Below are 16,022 nucleotides of genomic sequence, written 5' to 3'. Positions count from 1 at the left end.
TACTGCTGGGTTTTGAATATCCTCCACCTAATTAAGTAACAGTCGATGGTAGCTACTTGGGCCCAGTTGATGAAATCAAGCTTCAGAAGGAGGTGAATTTGGAGATAAAGACTTCGGGGAGTGCTCAGTTCTTATACTCAAGTGCGGCTTTGCATGCTTGGCTTCTTGCAGCTTCCTGCAGCTTCCCCAGCTTCCCCAGTGAGCCGACATATGACCAAGTCCAGGTTCCATGGCTCCTACTCAAGACCTCGAAGTATCTGGTGCTCAAGCTACTTTGCTGTGACACCAGGCTTGCATTCTATTGATCGAGTTTTGGCAGTCCTCGGCTCCGATATACAGCAGCGGTACATTTCGTTGGCAGGATGAGGTCAACGTCTGCCGCCAATGGCGGAGGCAGTCCATCACCAGGTATGCCTCATGGTCCCCCCAAAGAAAAGAAGAGAGGGGGGTCTGGGGGGAGAGGGATGTTCTTATACTTCTGTCGCTGCATTGCGATATCCCACATTGCCAAGGTTTGGTGCAGGATGCCAGCTCATGCAAGCACTTTACCAAATTGCCAATCATATCTCGCCATGTTTTTCCACATCTGCATGCACTTCCGTTCGTTTGCTGTTCGAGGAGCCGATCCCTGCCATTCATGTAACGCGCTTAGGAAGTGCTTTCAGAACGCAGCCTTGGACTTTTGCGAGTCCATTCGAGGCTTCTGGTGTCGACCTGAACCTGTAAAGGGAGCATTTCTTGCGGCGTTTGAGGGCAGAAGTACAATATGTCAATAACGTCACCAAAGTACAACAAGAAACGATTCTATCTCTTTCGGATTTGCGCCGTCGGTTTCAATGAGACCGCATCGAAATAATTCAAATAGCAGCATCGAATCATGGTGCTGAGGGTGCATAGTCACATGCAAGTGTGGTTTAGACAAACGGCACATTGCAGCTTGCTTTTCGATAGCGCCAGCAGCTTCCTGTTGCTACCCCATTCAGTGCTGGGCAAAGTCCCCCACCCCCACTATTCTTACGGCTGAAGAACTTGCAGCGACGAACCCAACTCTCACCGAATATAGTGGCATGCATGTCAGTCCTTCAAATTTTAAGGGATACTTTCATTAACAAGCATGGGCCATATCGCGGAATGGTTGTCCGAGCCAATGACGGAGGATGTGTTGCAAAAGATATTCATGTCAGACCAAGACATGTACCCTGCTCCATTGACATATGCACGCTTGAAGAGCTGGGTTGACGGGTGCCCCGACCTGTCCCGTTGTTTTTCCATTCCGCCAGACACGGGGAAAGACACTGAGCGAAACGAAGTTGCAGGCGCCATTATTGTGCTGCCACTGATAGAAACTGCATGGCGAGATTTACTGGACGGAACGCTTCGAGAGACGGATATAGACCCCTCAGTTATGTTTCCACCAGACGATTCATCGTCCGCAGTCGGCTTACACGTGTTCCATGTGGAGCGTTTCAGCGAAAGGCTGAAAGGCTTTGCGACTGGGTCGTTGAAATACGCCCATGACGCAGCTAGAACAAAACAATGGGATGTGTTGGGATGTTCTGGTAAGTCAACAGCGCTCATTCATCCCCGAAAGATGCAGCTGTATATTCATTCGCTGACCTAAATCCAATCGGGAAGCCTTGACAGCAACCGAAGAAGGCACCCGAAGCTTTCAAAGGTTGGGTTTTGTAGCCACGGGTTACGAAGAGTTTTGGGTAGAAATCAATTGTCAAATCACCTTGGTCCCAGTCTATCCCGGTCAGGGTGCTGACCTGGTTACAAAGTCCGAGAAGGCCTGTATCAAGGGAAAAGCCCACATGGTCGCGAGGTTCTCGAACGACAAAGACCAGGCGTCTCATTAAAAATACTACTTCACCGTAAATTATGTTGCCTTATCTTCGTTCAAAGAGTGACCAACAGGTCTAATGAACTCTGTCCAACTTCCCACAAAGCGATCCCAGCGCCAAGTTCAATGTGTTCATTTTGGTCAAGGACACCAAGAACGTTTGACATGCTTTCCGGTGTCGGCAAGAACACCCTCCAGAGGCCATCTTCTGCGGAATAATCGAAGTAAAATTCTCCGTCATCCATTTCTTCTAATTTCGGGCTGTATTCCGCAATCAATTCCTCTATTTGGTGCATAACAACCGGCTCACCTGCACCTCTCAGAATAGAGAACCCGTTGACACTTTCTGTGCTTTGAAGAATTATACCCTTCTTGTCGTCTGCCAAGAACACGGGATACTTGTAGCCGTACAATGGAAGACCCATTAGGAACTTGGCAGAGACTTCGTCCTTGAAAACGAACTGCTGTTCATTCGTGTAGCCATCTTGGCTCTTTGCAGCGTCGGTGAAGGCTATAAGATTGGCGCCGACCCACTCAACATTGGTATTCGGCCCAGGTTCGCGAACTTTGTGTTGCTGCTGCGCAGCATGCAGTTGGCTACTCCTGGGGAACTGACGCAAACTTTCATGTCCGCCTGGCCCTGTCATGTCGTATGTCATTATGCTGAAGTAGTCAGCTACGCCGGCGAGTGACGAGATGGATTGGAGCATCATTGCATTGTGAGAGTTCAAAGCAGCTGCATCGCCCATGCCCAAAGTCGTTCGGATCGGCGGCATCACTAACACCAAGGTCTTGCCGTTTTCTTTCAGATGGTCGGACAGCACTCCAAGCGGGCCAGATAAGGCATGCGTGGCACCAGATTCGAATACTATGCCGTTATATGCCATATCTTCGACAACCTGTGTGATTTCGGTCGCAAGTCGATGCCATCGTGTCTCATTGAACATCAACTGTCTATAGTCATCCTGACTCCACCCATCCAGTATGAAGCGCGGAGTCACTTGAATTGCTTTTGGCTTTGTATCTGATGGCGTTTGGAGGCGTTTGTACCAGTCTCTGTCCTCGTCCGCTGGGGGACCACCTCTGACCTCGTACACTTCAACATCATTGCTGCTAGGATGGACCGTGTACCACACTGGACACACGATATCAAACTTCTGTCGATGCTCCTCGACCAGGTCTTTTCCGCGTGGGTTCCATGGCGTGACGTAGCCTAACACGGGAAGCTCAGGATGACGCCTCGCATTATCGTCGTTGAGCTGGAATGGAATATGGTCATCTACGTCAAGTTGGTCCCTGCAATGCGCCACAGCAATAAAATGAGAGACTAGTAGTATCAGCCGGACTGTCCTTCGTGTCAATTCCATGGCGTACAAAGTTACTCCTGATCAGGCAAGAAGCTACGTGGAGCATAAGTGTGAGCTGTCTAACCAAAACATCAGTCACGTGACTGTCCGCATCCCTTCCATGAACGCGTAGACGCCCTGGCTGCATCAACAAATTTCACTCCATTGATTCTTATCAACAAGATAAGTCAAGGTAAGAGTGAGATGGACAGGATAACGCACAAGTCAAATAAACGGATCTAGCTCCATTTTGAGGGTCAAAATAGAATGTTTTGGCATTGTATATTTAAGCTCGTTTTGGCCCTCGCCAATGGCTCTTCGGTAAGTACTGTTCCATTCGGCTCTATTCGCCATCTTTCAGAAGCTCACGATCCCGTACAGTGACTTCCGGTTCTGCGCACACTAAATCTGCTCCCCACTTAGAAGGGCGAGATGCAGATCAGCAAGTCCATTGATCTCAGCTGCAGTATGCAGCTGTGCACCGCCTTTAGGCATCATGTTCGGCACCGAACAGGCTATCCCGTGCGCAAGTGACAGAACATCATAACTCAAGGCAAGTGGTAGACACAACAATTGGCGCGGCGGCCACTATATCTGAACTACCTGCCAGTGCACTAATTCTTGTGTATAAACCTGCGAGGCAATATGGCATGCTACCGCACTTTCCCCAGCTGTGTTGGTAGGTACATGACCGTTTGCTCCCGTTCTTCGCCGTTCTGATTAGTTCAGTCTAGTCCACCTGGAGCGGTTCAGATGGCTACATAAATCACCGATATTCCAACCACGGTACGCTACCGTCCAAGGTCACTCCGAAGAACTACAAAAAGTTGATTTAGACTCTAAACCGCAATTAGGCCAAAGCTATCTGTAATGATCTCTTCTAGACACCTTTGTGAATGACTAGACGATGACTACCTAGCCTTGATGGTTCTGGACACCCTCGAGAATAATTATGATGATGACGATAATGCTGATGACGGCGATGAGGGTTAAGCGACCCCTAACGACTCCGGACGGCATCAAAGGGCACTGGATGGACATGAATGGCAATGAAAGATGCCGGCCTAACTTCTACGGTTTCGTACAAGAACGCTTTTAGTCACACTCAATTTTGGTACACAGCGATCAATAAGCCAGCCGGGGTCTCCGAACGACACCGGGGGCGTGGCGTGCAAGACCCTCAGGAGATATGCTGAACAATTATTAGACTATATAAGATTTTATACCACAAAGATACTTGGCGGTCTTATAAACCATGAAAGACATTCGTGGCCGATAGTACCTTTAAATGCTGCGCCGAAACCGAGCACCTCTGGTCAAAACTTTTATACATATTATAGCCAAGATGGATGGTCATGCATAGTATATACTACATTAATCCTGCGAAGTCTAAAGCCACACTGAACATACATGAAATGCCATTAATCCACCTTGTCAATTTGGATAGCGGTTGAATCCTTGCGGATCCATGAGAGTATCAGACGGTGTACAGGCGCTCAGGCAGATACTTACCGGTAGATCAATGAATAACAAGAGTAAGGTAGAGACTACTGTTATTTGTTCGAGTGGTCATGTAGACCTCATAAAATCTCCTCACTTGCTATCTGGGAGTTGCTTTTGGTGGTCGTTAGAGATCATACCCCCGGATTTGAACAGGATGCGCGTCTCAGATTATTCGGAACATGGTCAAATTTTTCACATGGATTACTTGTGCAGATTCCTTAGGCACCTATTTGGGCGGTCGCTCAAAAAGGTGTTTAAAAGTTTTAGGGAAGTCATATTTATGTTTCGCAACGATTCACTCAAGGCTAAATGATCCAGATCCAGAAGAGATTTTTCAGATGCTCATTCCGACAATCTGCGATAACCAAGTAGGCTGCTGACGCTGAAAAACATGTCTTGTTCCTGTCCACAGATCGAGCAAGACCGAGAGTGATCATTCCTCGATTTCGCACTCTAGTTGTTGTTACTTACTATCAGCCAGGCTTTTCCAAACGGGACTCTTCTCCGACGTACGCGTGGTATGCGGAGAGAAGTCATGGAACGTCCATCGTTGTGTTCCTGCCACTCGTTGCAATTGGTTCAAGAAAGCACTTTGCAGCAATTTTGCAGTGAGCATCGCCATACGATTCAGCAACTCCCCCTCCCAGCTAACCCGTACCAGGAGGCAGCGACAGGAGTAGTCACGATCACCGCTTTCAACGAAACACAGGTTGGCTGGCTATTGGAATGGATCTACACAAATTGTAAGAAAATTCAAATCACGCTTTCTAGAGCACACACACACACACACACACACGAGGCTGACTGCAACATCCGCACCTCTCGACATCGAAAAGCTCAACCCGGAGATCCCGCTGTATGAGAAGTGTATGGACGTTTTTGATTTGGGCGACTTCTTCTCTAACGATAGTCTACGATTTTTAGGCGACAAGACTTTTGATCGATTTATCGAAAACGAGACAACTGGCATCCAGCCAGATGGAGACCACTCCACAAGCGCAGTTGGACAGACTACAATCAGCGCCCTTCGAGCCGTGTATACTCGGAACACTCGTGCAGGTGATCTGTTTCGTCAAAGAGCAATCGCCGCGGTATACAGGGTGCGAAACTTAGTCATGGATGAGCCTGATTTTGACACACTACTGGATGACTTTCCCCAGATTGGCGTTGGGCTTTTGCAGGATGTCATTCGTCGAGGTAAATACTAGATGGTGAAGCTAGTTTGCCCAGCATCATCATAGTAATAGAAGTGATTTTGCTTATGTTTCAATGGAGTCATCAGCATGACAAGGGCGTAATCATTTTCATTGAGAGGCTGTCACCGTGATATATTCAGTGGTGCCTGGGAAACTATATACGTCCATTATCCACGCCTGGAAGGTTAAAGTCCAAGATGCCAGCCTGATGATTTGCGGACTGTGGGCTTACATTGCAAAGTACGAATCCCTATCGTCGGCAACCAGAACACGCATATTATCCGATGGGGATCAATGTATCACGACTGATGAAACTTGGCAAGTAGTGGGTAAAACGACCAACTACACCGCTCATAAATATTCGGTTGCGACACAGACAACAAGATTGAAGTCGTATTAAGTCTGCGTATAAGCAGGACCTGGGATATCATTCGATATTCTATACTCGATCTAATTTATGTACACTAAGAGAAATAAAGCATCGCTCGACCCAACAACCGCCACATGACCTCGTGCTTTTACAAGTCCTTCTGGGCGAAACCAAGTTGGGGCGCCGAGCCGTCATCCTTGAAGACGACGAAAGCAGCCTTGAGAGCGACATCACCGAAGATGGAGAAACCAATGTCAGTGTTAGGCTGAATTCCACCGTAGCACTGAGTACCGGCGGTGTTAACAGGAGAGTAGTTGAGGTAGTCCGAGGGAATGGTGACGGTGACATCGCCAACAGTGTAGCTGAACTCGGGAAGGTCGGCATCACAAGAGAAGACGTAGCCTCCGATGCTGTTGGAGTAAGAAGCACCGGAGACAGAGGCGTAGTATTCCTCGCAGACAGACTCGGGGAAGAGGGCGAGGGTTGTGCCGGTGTCAGCAATGCCGCTCAGAGTAGTCGAGGCAGAGGAAGATGAAGAGCCGGATGCTTTGCTGGAAGACGAAGACGAAGAGCTGGAGTGCTTCTTGGGGTTGCGGCCGAAGATCCCAGCGAAAGCATCACTGGCAGCACCAAAGCCACCAGGACCTCCGGAGGCAGAGTTAGAGTCAGGGCCAGAGCCGTGGCCACCGCCATGTCCAGAGCCAGGGCCGGAAGAGCTGCTAGGGGAGGGCGCAGCGGACGTGGCTGAGCCAGATGAGCCGGTATTGGTAGAACCAGAACCAGTGGTAGAACCAGAGCCAGTGGTAGAGTTGCTGGTGCTGGAGCCGACGGCCCAGCTGTCTGCTGTGAACATCCAGAAACCATCACTGGTGTCGACATCGGTGTATGCAATATCGCCAGTGTAGAGAGACTCATCGATCCAACCGAAGTTATAGGTACCCGGCTCGCCAGCCTTCAGGTCACAAGTCCACAGGCTCTGGTCGAGAGTGTCCTTGATGTTATCGAAGAAAGTCTTCTGGGCAGTAGGAGTGACTGTGTTCAGGGTGCTGAAGGCGAGACCTAGGAGACCATCGTTGTTGGCGTCAGAGGTGAAGGAGCTGGATACAGTCTCGGCGGTCTCAACTGCCTGGCTGTCGAAGGAAACGCCACCAACCGTGACAAGATCGGTGTAAACAGTGCCTGAGGAGGTGGAGCCATCACCGTAAGAGATGTCCCATGACTGGCCGCTGAGCTCCTTCGATGTGCTGGAGTCGGAAGGCGTGTAGATACTCTGACCAGAAACATCACTGCTAGCAGTCTCGGACGAGAAGACCCACAGATCAGACGAACCGGAATCGAAGTCCAAGTTGAGGGTTTGAGCCGGTGTACCAATCGATACGGGAGTGAGATATTCAGTATCGTACTGTTCAGGGGTGGTAACAGCAGAGCCGTTGGTCCTCTTCATCAGTGATATGCGCGCTGCCTTCCAGGCCTTGATGGTGGCCTGAAGCTCATCGGGAACAGTCTTGCCAAACTTGAGCAAAGTCTTGGCCATCTGGGTTGGGCCATGGCGAGCAAAGTTATTGGAACGGACTTGAGCCACGGAGAATCCCGCCTTGCGATGTCCAGGCATAGAAGAGGCCGGAGCGGCAACGGCTCCAGCAGCCAAGGCGGCTGTCAGAAGAACGGATGAAACCATTTTGGTGGAAGGTGGATCGGTAAGTTGGTGGGTAGTGAATGTGGGTGTGCCAGCACTCCCTGACAACGAAGATAGTGGTTATGAAGGAAAGGAAAAAAGAGAAGAAAAAGGTCTCAATGAAGGAATGAAGACCTGTTGTGAAAGTGTAGAAAAAAGATCGTGACACTAGAGTATAGAACTGAGGAAGAGAGAAAGACCTACATCTAGAATGGAAGCGAACAGCGACTTATTCATAAGGATGCGCAAACCCATGCGGCAGAGAGGCCATTGTCCGCATGATGGGCCGGGCGATCCCCATTAGAGGGATGGATCATTTGTCCGTGACAAAAAAAAGAACTATGGCTCCATACCAGGGTGTATCTAGTTCGGTTCGATGGCAATGAGCCAACATGGAAACCAGCGATTACGTCGCCTTGCGTTGCAGTGTCGAAGAACAATCAAAATGAGCCTCATGGCCCTAGCATTCGCCGCAAATAAACGGGCGTCGTCAATTGATTGCCGCACCCCTGCTTAGCGGGCGTTAGTGGTGTTTCAAAATGTGGGCAGTCAAGACTCTTCAACCACTCATATACATGGCCGACTCAGTGAAACAAACAGAATCTGCCCTGTCCACGTCTGTCACTTGCGCAGCAGGGAGTGACTCGCATGAGCCACTACAAAGACAAAGTCTTGCCCCGGGGCGCAAAAGAAATGGGGTCCGAATGGGGAAAGCTGCGCAATTAAGGGGGTTCCTGGATTAGGCCCGAAGCCAATGAATAGGACGCGTTCAGTTAGCACATACGGATCCGTAGTATAGAGAGCGCTGCCGAAGATGAATACGCGGGATAGACAGAGAGACAAGCTTCCACACCTCGTGTCTGGCCATTCCTGTGCCATGACGCCCCACCCAATACAAGCATGCCAAGACATCAAAAGCAGACATCCGAGGCGCGGGAGCAAGTGCCGTCACATATCGCAAGCCTTCCAAGAGAGTAGATCAATGCTTGGAGGCGTAGCCGCCAAGATCCGGAGAATTTTGGTCTGTGATGTACAAGTGCACAAGTCAGCAGACCAAGCCATTGATTTACATTGAGTCAACCAAGTCAAGCAACCGCATCCATCAGTCATTGGTGGTCTCCTGCAGAACAGGATTCGCCGCTTTTTCGCGCATCTCCATGGCCCGTCCCATAGTATGTGTAAAACTCTGATTTGCGCCATGCTTGGCGTGTTGATCAACGCAAATCTTATCGAGTGACAGATCTTTATTTTCAGCGCATGCCGTCTGGACCTGCGTGGGTGCCCACATGGGCTGAACTCAAAAGCCGAGCCCGACTGGAGAGGCAGCACAGGCCAAAAAAAACATCGCCGAGAACGCCTGCGTCAACGCTGCCCCGCATAATTCATGCGTTCTCCCCAAGCGGACTGCCCCGCCACACCCAAAGGCACCAACATCACGTCACCCGCGTCTCCAACATATTCGCTGTCCACTCTACTCGGGGCATTTCTCTCGCGGCCGCGCAGAGCCTCAAGTGCCTAATATACCCCAGACGGTTCGAGGTGGCGTATCCGAGTTGCCGGTAGACTGCGATGGCGTCGAACCAGCGACCAATGTCCGCCATGGGCGGTGGCTTCGGGGCGGTTGACGCGGGAGGTAGAGAGAAGAGCTATTTCGAGTTGCAAAGGGAGGCATTGATTGGTGAGATCGCTATGGTATGAACCACACGATGGAGTCTCGAAAGTCCCAGCTGCAGCATGGGAGCTCCGACGAGGGTTTGATCATTGGGGAGCTGATATTATTTGCCATGTAGAACTTCGAGCACGTCCTCGCCAACATCAACAAACTGAACCGGAACCTCGAGGCTGTAATTGCTGTATGTGCATCTTTCTGTCGTGATGGCCTGTCCTTTATCACTGTCACGACCACTTCCGTGAACCGCACACGGCAGATGCCTCCGGTATGGCTACAATAAGACACGAACAGCCAAGCTAACTCGAGATGCGTCAGGTCGGCAACGAATTCTCCTCGGTCGAAGCACTCTGGTCTCAATTCGAAAACGTCATGGCTAAAGATTCGGAAGAGGAAGGGAACAAGACGGAGGCTGGCGACGAAGGTGATGAAGAGAAGACACCCAAGAAGGAAGAATAAACAAATGAAAAGGTTACTGCAGCATGCCCACGGGCAAAACCCAGTTGGAGCATGTTATGACCTGCTGAGGCCAAGCCGCGAACCCGGCTATTATTTATGGCTATGATACGCCTCCTCCTAGAAAGTGGCACCCCACGGAAGGCAAAGTGCTAGCAGCGGACATCATATCATGTGGCAGTCGTATGTAAGCACATGACAGACCTCGGATTGTTCATCTCTGGTACCTTACGCAAAAGCCACACGAGGAAGAGCAACTCGACGGGCGATGATAGAGGCAGCCTGCCGAAACGGCACAAATATCATTTGGACTGGTTCAAGCGGTCTATCATTGTCACGGGGCCACGAATATACGAGAACAAGATTTGATGTAGACCAGGGAGGCGATGATGACGAATGTGTTTTATTTCTTATCCCGGACCAGTATGCTGTGCGTTGAAAAGGAGACCCAACACCCTATGATCAAATACAAAAAAGGAAACCAACCCTCTTGAACATGCTGTTTCCAGTAATACAGGCTCCTCGATCCACGAAAGGCTACTCATTACCCTTCCTATACTCCTCCATGCAACTACAATGCTGTCTCGTACAACATGAAATATGGTATCAATAAACCCGTTGAAGTCCTCGTAAGTAAGAACCCCCTAAATGTGAGAAGCACGAGAAACGCCACTGTTTGAAGGTCCATGTTGCGAGACAAGATCCTGTCCAATCTCGCCATCATGGTCTTCAGGACGATACGAAATGCTTCATAGAAATGCCGTTCGAGTTCGTACAAGTCGTGGCACAATATCATGCAGAATACTCATTCAAAACCAGGCATCCATCCGCATGACACTCAGGAACACCGGCACATCACCACCGACCTCTGTGCTCTAGAGGTGGATACAGTTCCTCTTCTTCTTCTTCTTAGGAACGACTGGAGTAAATGCTGAGCCCGCTTGCTTTGTCGCTGGACGGCCTGACGATGAGTTGGGAGCTGCGGCCATGGCGGCTTCGAGATTGCGACGGTCGTTACCGACGACAGTTAGGATAGCCTGGTCGAAGATCTCGTCGACACCCTTCATCTCTTTACTGCTGCACTCCATGTAGTGAGCGCCCATTTTCCTTGCGACGGTCATGCCCTGTTCGGTAGAGACTGGCGTAAGACCTTGCGTCTTGAGCATCTCAATACATGTCTTCTTGTGGCGTAGGTCGGACTTCAACCCTACAAGGATCAATGGGGTGTACGGGCAGAAGTGGAGGACCTCTGGGTACCACTAAGATAAGATGGAGTGAGTTTTGTGTTTTTACGTAAGGTGTCGCGCGGGTGGAGAGCTCATATTGGGCTGTGCACGTACCTTGTCCATGACATTCTCGAGTGAGTTTGGGCAATCGATGGCGAAACACACGAAGATCAAGTCCGTCTCTGGATATGACAGCGGTCGCAATCTGTCGTATTCTTCTTGACCGGCGGTGTCCCACAGCGCCAGCTCCACGGTCTTGCCACTTGGTGGATGTGTTGGATATGTGATGTAGTTCTCAAAGACTGTCGGGACATATTTCTAAGCGCATGGTCAGCTGTGGCAGTTCGACGAATGCGCGATTTGAGGACAGGGACATACCTCTGGGAAGTATCCTTGGCTGTAGCTGATCAACAAACAAGTCTTGCCACAACCACCGTCTCCGACGACGACGATCTTTTTGGAGTAGGCCGGTGCTTCTGTGACGTGTGTTCCCGACGACTCTCTACCTGTCGAGTTGCTCATGACTGTGCTGACGGTGCCTTCGCTAGACCGCGTGTTGCGCTCACGACTGCTGCGGTCGCTGGTCGGCCTGCGCTGGATACCAACATCGTGCTTCTCATTGCCGCCGAAGTAAGAGGTGCGATTTTGATTGTGGTTCTGGTTCTGGTAGTACGCCATGGTGGACGGCAAACAGTGATGCTCAAATGACAAACAAAAGACTGGCTTGTAGCCTATGCGTAGGTCTGCTGATCCAACAGAGCAGTTCGTAGGGGGAGTGTGGCTGATTGCTGAGATATGGCAGAATTAATTAGACTGATGTGTTCGGACGGGTGACTGAATTGAATTCCTTCCTGGACAAGTCGACCGGGCATTAAGTTAATTAATGGGAGGGAACAAGTCGATAGAGACGGGAAGCCCCAAGATGAATGGCGCAATGTTGTTTAAAGGCTGTCTCCAGGTCGCAACTGTGGACTTTGCTTGCTTTCCTGCATGAATGCTGTGTTCTGGTTGGCGGTGAACAATCATGCGCCTGCTTCAACGCGGTTGGCGGGGCAACACGATCGCAATCGGCAGCTTTTGCGGGACGTGGGCGTTGCCATGATCTCAGGCAAGCTAATAACCAGGCGCTATAAGGGCGCCCCCGCGCTGATTGGATGCCTTGGCCAGTGCCCTGGCAGCTCCCGCCAACCCCACCGATACATGGCTTTTCAGCTTCCAAGGTTTCAAGGTTCCAAACAGCGCTTTAGCACACCTGCCACTTCTTTTCTTGGCTCTAGACTAGCCCATCGAGACCACTGGAAGATCCTGACCAAGCCTGACCAGACCTGACCCCATTCAGCGAACCTTGATTTTGAGCCCCCCCAAACCTGAACCCAGCTGAACCGTGCTGTTCGGTGCTGTCATTCTCACCCTGCGGCCCTGCGGAACCCATTGGACGCATTACGCACAGCGGACCCTCCCCCAGCTGGCAGACTGGAGCTCAAGCTCAACGAAAAATCTGTGCCCGTCAAAAAGCGCGACCCGCGTCTTTGTCCAACCTTCACCACCTGACCTTCAACACCAACGTGCCACATCAACATGGCAGATTTCGCTCCTTCCAAGTACATCACTCTCGTCTCGGCCGACGAGTTCGAGTTTGTTGTGCTACGAGAGGCAGCTACCATCAGCCCCATGATCAAGAGCATGTTGGAGATACGGGGTAAGGACTGATCCCGTGCCTTACCCTCAATTCGATGCTGAGTGTATGTCTCCAGGTACTGGCAGTCTTGTGGAAGCCCAGACTGGACGTTGTGCCTTTCCCGAGATCAGGTGAGTTGACCATCTCTACTTCCATTACCACTCAGTCGCCCGACGATGAAATAGCTTTATTTCGCTCTGTTCTTACAGACAGACCCCAACCGTGGGTCTGAGTGACAGCCAACTACACTTGATCTGAGAACCCGCTGGTCGCCATACTTCTACTCGTCTAGTCGTTTTGTTCCTATGAACTAACCGCTGAACAGTGGCCAAGTGCTGGAGAAGGTAGTCGAGTACTTCCACTACTGGTACAAGAACCGGGACAGGGAAGACGTTCCCGATATGGATATCCCTGTCGAGCTCTGCCTGGAGCTCTTGATGGCGGCAGACTACCTGCAGCTTGACAGTAAGAACGACGCTCCATCCAAACAACACAAGATGTTGCATTGAAACTCCGCTCACACCTACTCAAGAGCCGACATGATCTAACGGATGTACGACTTCGATGTCCTGGCGTTTGAGGATTTGCTTTAGAAATATACACGGGGCCATACCAAGGGAAGGGATGTGATGCCATCGGACCAGGTCGAGCTGTTTCATCTGTTCGTCCAAGGCATTTCAATATCGTCCAAATAGACATGCATCTGTCTACTGTAAGTATTGCCACCTGATGCCACGTGATTTGTGCGTTGTCGCCTATATCTTCGGACTGCCTTGCACCATTCTAGCATATGCGCTCATCTCCTTGCTCTCCCATGGGATGTCCGTCTATATTGAATGGGAGAATACCATTTTATCCCCGACACTCTGCGTGGTCTGCTTTCTCTGTGGAGACCATGCTTTTATTCAAGGGAGACATACTTTTCGATGCTCACTGAACTCTGCAAGATGACTTCCTCCCCAACCCTCTTTCACGTAGTGTATAGCAATATCTATGAGATGAATGCGAAATCATGCGAGCACAGCGTGCTCCTCGGGTTCAGGTTATCTTTGGCGTGCTCAAATGTGGCTCCTTTGTCCCTCGTCATTAAGCAAATGGACCGGCGCACGTGTCATATCATAGTCGTAAGACCGATTTAATTACCAGACAGAATTTGTTAAAAGTGATCACACGAGCATGGTTGCGCTGTTACGTCCGGGCTACCTTCTTCAGTCCACACATCACACCCCTCGAAACAAAGACACTCAAGTCAGGCCATTCCCATATTCATGCTTCTGCTGGCGCATCGTCCTTGGACAAATCCCAGCTGTGTTCTTTCGGTGATTGGTAGACATTGTGGCGGCTTGGACTAACTGAAAACGAACACAAACTTTTACCGCTTCAGGCTAGTTCTCTTGCTTATCAACATCTGTTCGGACACGCATCGAAACTCATCCTCGGATCCACATTCATCAACTCATCGCGGGACCCTAGGATGTCGCGCGATTCGATTACAGGTGGAGCTGCCGACCCGCAAGCCGGGTCTTCTTCTCAAGTTCAATCGGCAGCAGTTAGTAAACGGCTTGCCGTGTTGCCGGAGGAGTTGCTTCTTCAGATCTTCCAGGCCGTAGGCCAAAGCTCGCGCCGTGATCTTTGTGCCGTCTCTCTCGTCAACAAGAGCTGGCACGAGCTCGCCGACGCCACCCTCTACAAGAGCATCCGCTTCGACAACCCGGAGCAGCACTTAGTCTTCAGTACATCCCTGAGCCGTCGCATGCGACGTGGCTCTGCTATCCAGGATATTAGTCTTGAATACCCCACGCATGAGCTCTCGCACCTGAGACTTGACGGCCACATCCATGGCTCTCACTATGCGCCAGATCGCTTCGAGGCGTTGTCGAGAACGATCAGCACCATGAGCAACCTCGAGACCTTGGAGGTGTCGGTGCCGGTCACTATGCTCCATGGCATCGGCGCGCTGTTCAACGGACCGTTTGACCTGGCCTGCTTGAAGACCTGCACCCTGTTCTACCAGTGCCCGGACGACGCGTATTGGGATCTGCGGGAGAACATCCACATCTTTGCCCACCCTACGCTGGAGACCCTCACCATCAGACGCGCGAAGCTGGACTATCGCGGCTTTGACTTTATCGAACGCCCGCACGAGACAACGCTGCAGAAGCTGCACCTCATCGAGTGTGACATCAGCGATGACGCCTTGTCGGATGTCCTGGAGTTCCCGGAAGGGCTGCGGGAGTTCGTCATGACGCAAGCCGCGGAGCCTGCCCCCGAGCTGGAGGAGAGCTCAGACAACTTCAGCGATTACATCATGGCGCTGAAATCCCAGGCTCACTCCATGGAGTCCATCACCATCGACCACCCGACCCTCACTGGTCGAAAGCCCTTGCGCATGAGGAACTACGAGGTGCTGAGTTCGCTCCGCATGAATTGGGATTACCAGCTATTCGGCAAGTCGTCCAAGAAGCCGCGCCTGCACACGGTGGGCCTGCCGCCCCAGCTGGAGGTGCTGGAGTTCTTCAACGAGCTTGGCACGGACGGGGAGGTCACCGAGTTGTTGGAGTACACCCTGCAGGTTGCCAACGTCACGAACAGCAAGCTAAAGACCATGGTCGTTGTTCCGGGCGACAATGGTGTGCCGAAGGAGGTTGCTGCTGCTTGCAAGATGGGAGGCGTTCGGTTGGATATCATTGGCGCTTTTCCGGACTCGGAAGATGAGGGCGATCTGGATAGCGCGGGAGATTCATCCTGAAAGGAGGGTGTGGAGTAAAGTATGCATATATATATATAAGAAGTAGAAAACAGCACTGCCTCGTTCATTGTGGCCATGGCGCTATGGATTAGAGGCGGCGATGATTGGATTCCCGGAGATGATAGAGAGATGATTATTACCCAAGACCGAGAAGATACAGAGAAACCTAGATGGTAGATTTTTGTTTAAGTTTTTAAATGCTAGAGGTTCGTCAAACTATTGCAGACACATCCACGCTGTAACCTGAATGCTGACCATCACTGGTAATATTGAGGTAATTTATCGACCACGTCATGCTGTCGTGTACTAAT

The 16,022-nt window shown here is 50.8% G+C and overlaps 7 protein-coding genes across 7 annotated transcripts; 4 read left to right on the top strand and 3 right to left on the bottom strand.

The window, feature by feature from the left end:
- Positions 1-1,114: 1,114 nt before the first annotated feature.
- Positions 1,115-1,859, top strand: BKA67DRAFT_661763 (uncharacterized protein; the record flags this gene model as incomplete). The annotated part of the gene is made up of 2 exons (XM_046107876.1): positions 1,115-1,559; positions 1,636-1,859. The coding sequence occupies 2 exons, from the start codon at positions 1,115-1,117 to the stop codon at positions 1,857-1,859; spliced, it is 669 nt and encodes a 222-aa protein (XP_045955320.1).
- Positions 1,844-3,222, bottom strand: BKA67DRAFT_575917 (uncharacterized protein). The gene has a single exon (XM_046103534.1). The coding sequence runs from the start codon at positions 3,208-3,210 to the stop codon at positions 1,900-1,902; it is 1,311 nt and encodes a 436-aa protein (XP_045955319.1). The 5' UTR covers positions 3,211-3,222; the 3' UTR covers positions 1,844-1,899.
- Positions 3,223-6,406: 3,184 nt separating this feature from the next.
- On the bottom strand, positions 6,407-7,870 carry BKA67DRAFT_523010 (aspartic peptidase domain-containing protein; the record flags this gene model as incomplete). The annotated part of the gene is made up of 2 exons (XM_046098428.1): positions 6,407-6,830; positions 7,110-7,870. 2 exons carry the CDS (start codon positions 7,868-7,870, stop codon positions 6,407-6,409), a joined length of 1,185 nt encoding a protein of 394 aa, XP_045955318.1.
- A 1,632-nt stretch (positions 7,871-9,502) lies between these two features.
- BKA67DRAFT_538821 (DASH complex subunit Dad1-domain-containing protein) lies at positions 9,503-10,061 on the top strand (the record flags this gene model as incomplete). The annotated part of the gene is made up of 3 exons (XM_046100532.1): positions 9,503-9,625; positions 9,724-9,786; positions 9,921-10,061. 3 exons carry the CDS (start codon positions 9,503-9,505, stop codon positions 10,059-10,061), a joined length of 327 nt encoding a protein of 108 aa, XP_045955317.1.
- Positions 10,062-10,680: 619 nt separating this feature from the next.
- Positions 10,681-12,223, bottom strand: BKA67DRAFT_373255 (Rho GTPase). Its single transcript, XM_046096502.1, has 3 exons — positions 11,663-12,223; positions 11,399-11,602; positions 10,681-11,317 (listed from the first exon to the last, which is right to left on the bottom strand). The coding sequence occupies exons 1-3, from the start codon at positions 11,960-11,962 to the stop codon at positions 10,934-10,936; spliced, it is 888 nt and encodes a 295-aa protein (XP_045955316.1). The 5' UTR covers positions 11,963-12,223; the 3' UTR covers positions 10,681-10,933.
- Positions 12,224-12,862: 639 nt separating this feature from the next.
- Positions 12,863-13,505, top strand: BKA67DRAFT_661758 (BTB/POZ protein; the record flags this gene model as incomplete). Its single annotated transcript, XM_046107875.1, has 4 exons — positions 12,863-12,983; positions 13,039-13,093; positions 13,288-13,427; positions 13,495-13,505. 4 exons carry the CDS (start codon positions 12,863-12,865, stop codon positions 13,503-13,505), a joined length of 327 nt encoding a protein of 108 aa, XP_045955315.1.
- Positions 13,506-14,403: 898 nt separating this feature from the next.
- BKA67DRAFT_575862 (uncharacterized protein) lies at positions 14,404-15,927 on the top strand. Its single transcript, XM_046103533.1, has one exon. It carries the CDS (start codon positions 14,437-14,439, stop codon positions 15,709-15,711), a length of 1,275 nt encoding a protein of 424 aa, XP_045955314.1. The 5' UTR covers positions 14,404-14,436; the 3' UTR covers positions 15,712-15,927.
- The last annotated feature ends 95 nt before the right edge of the window (positions 15,928-16,022 follow it).

This window comes from Truncatella angustata, assembly GCF_020726525.1.
Source record: "Truncatella angustata strain MPI-SDFR-AT-0073 chromosome Unknown BKA67scaffold_7, whole genome shotgun sequence".
In the NCBI taxonomy this organism is placed as follows: domain Eukaryota; kingdom Fungi; phylum Ascomycota; class Sordariomycetes; order Amphisphaeriales; family Sporocadaceae; genus Truncatella; species Truncatella angustata.
The sequence above is the reverse complement of the archived record's forward strand: the minus strand, read 5'-3'. Positions and strand labels throughout refer to the sequence as shown.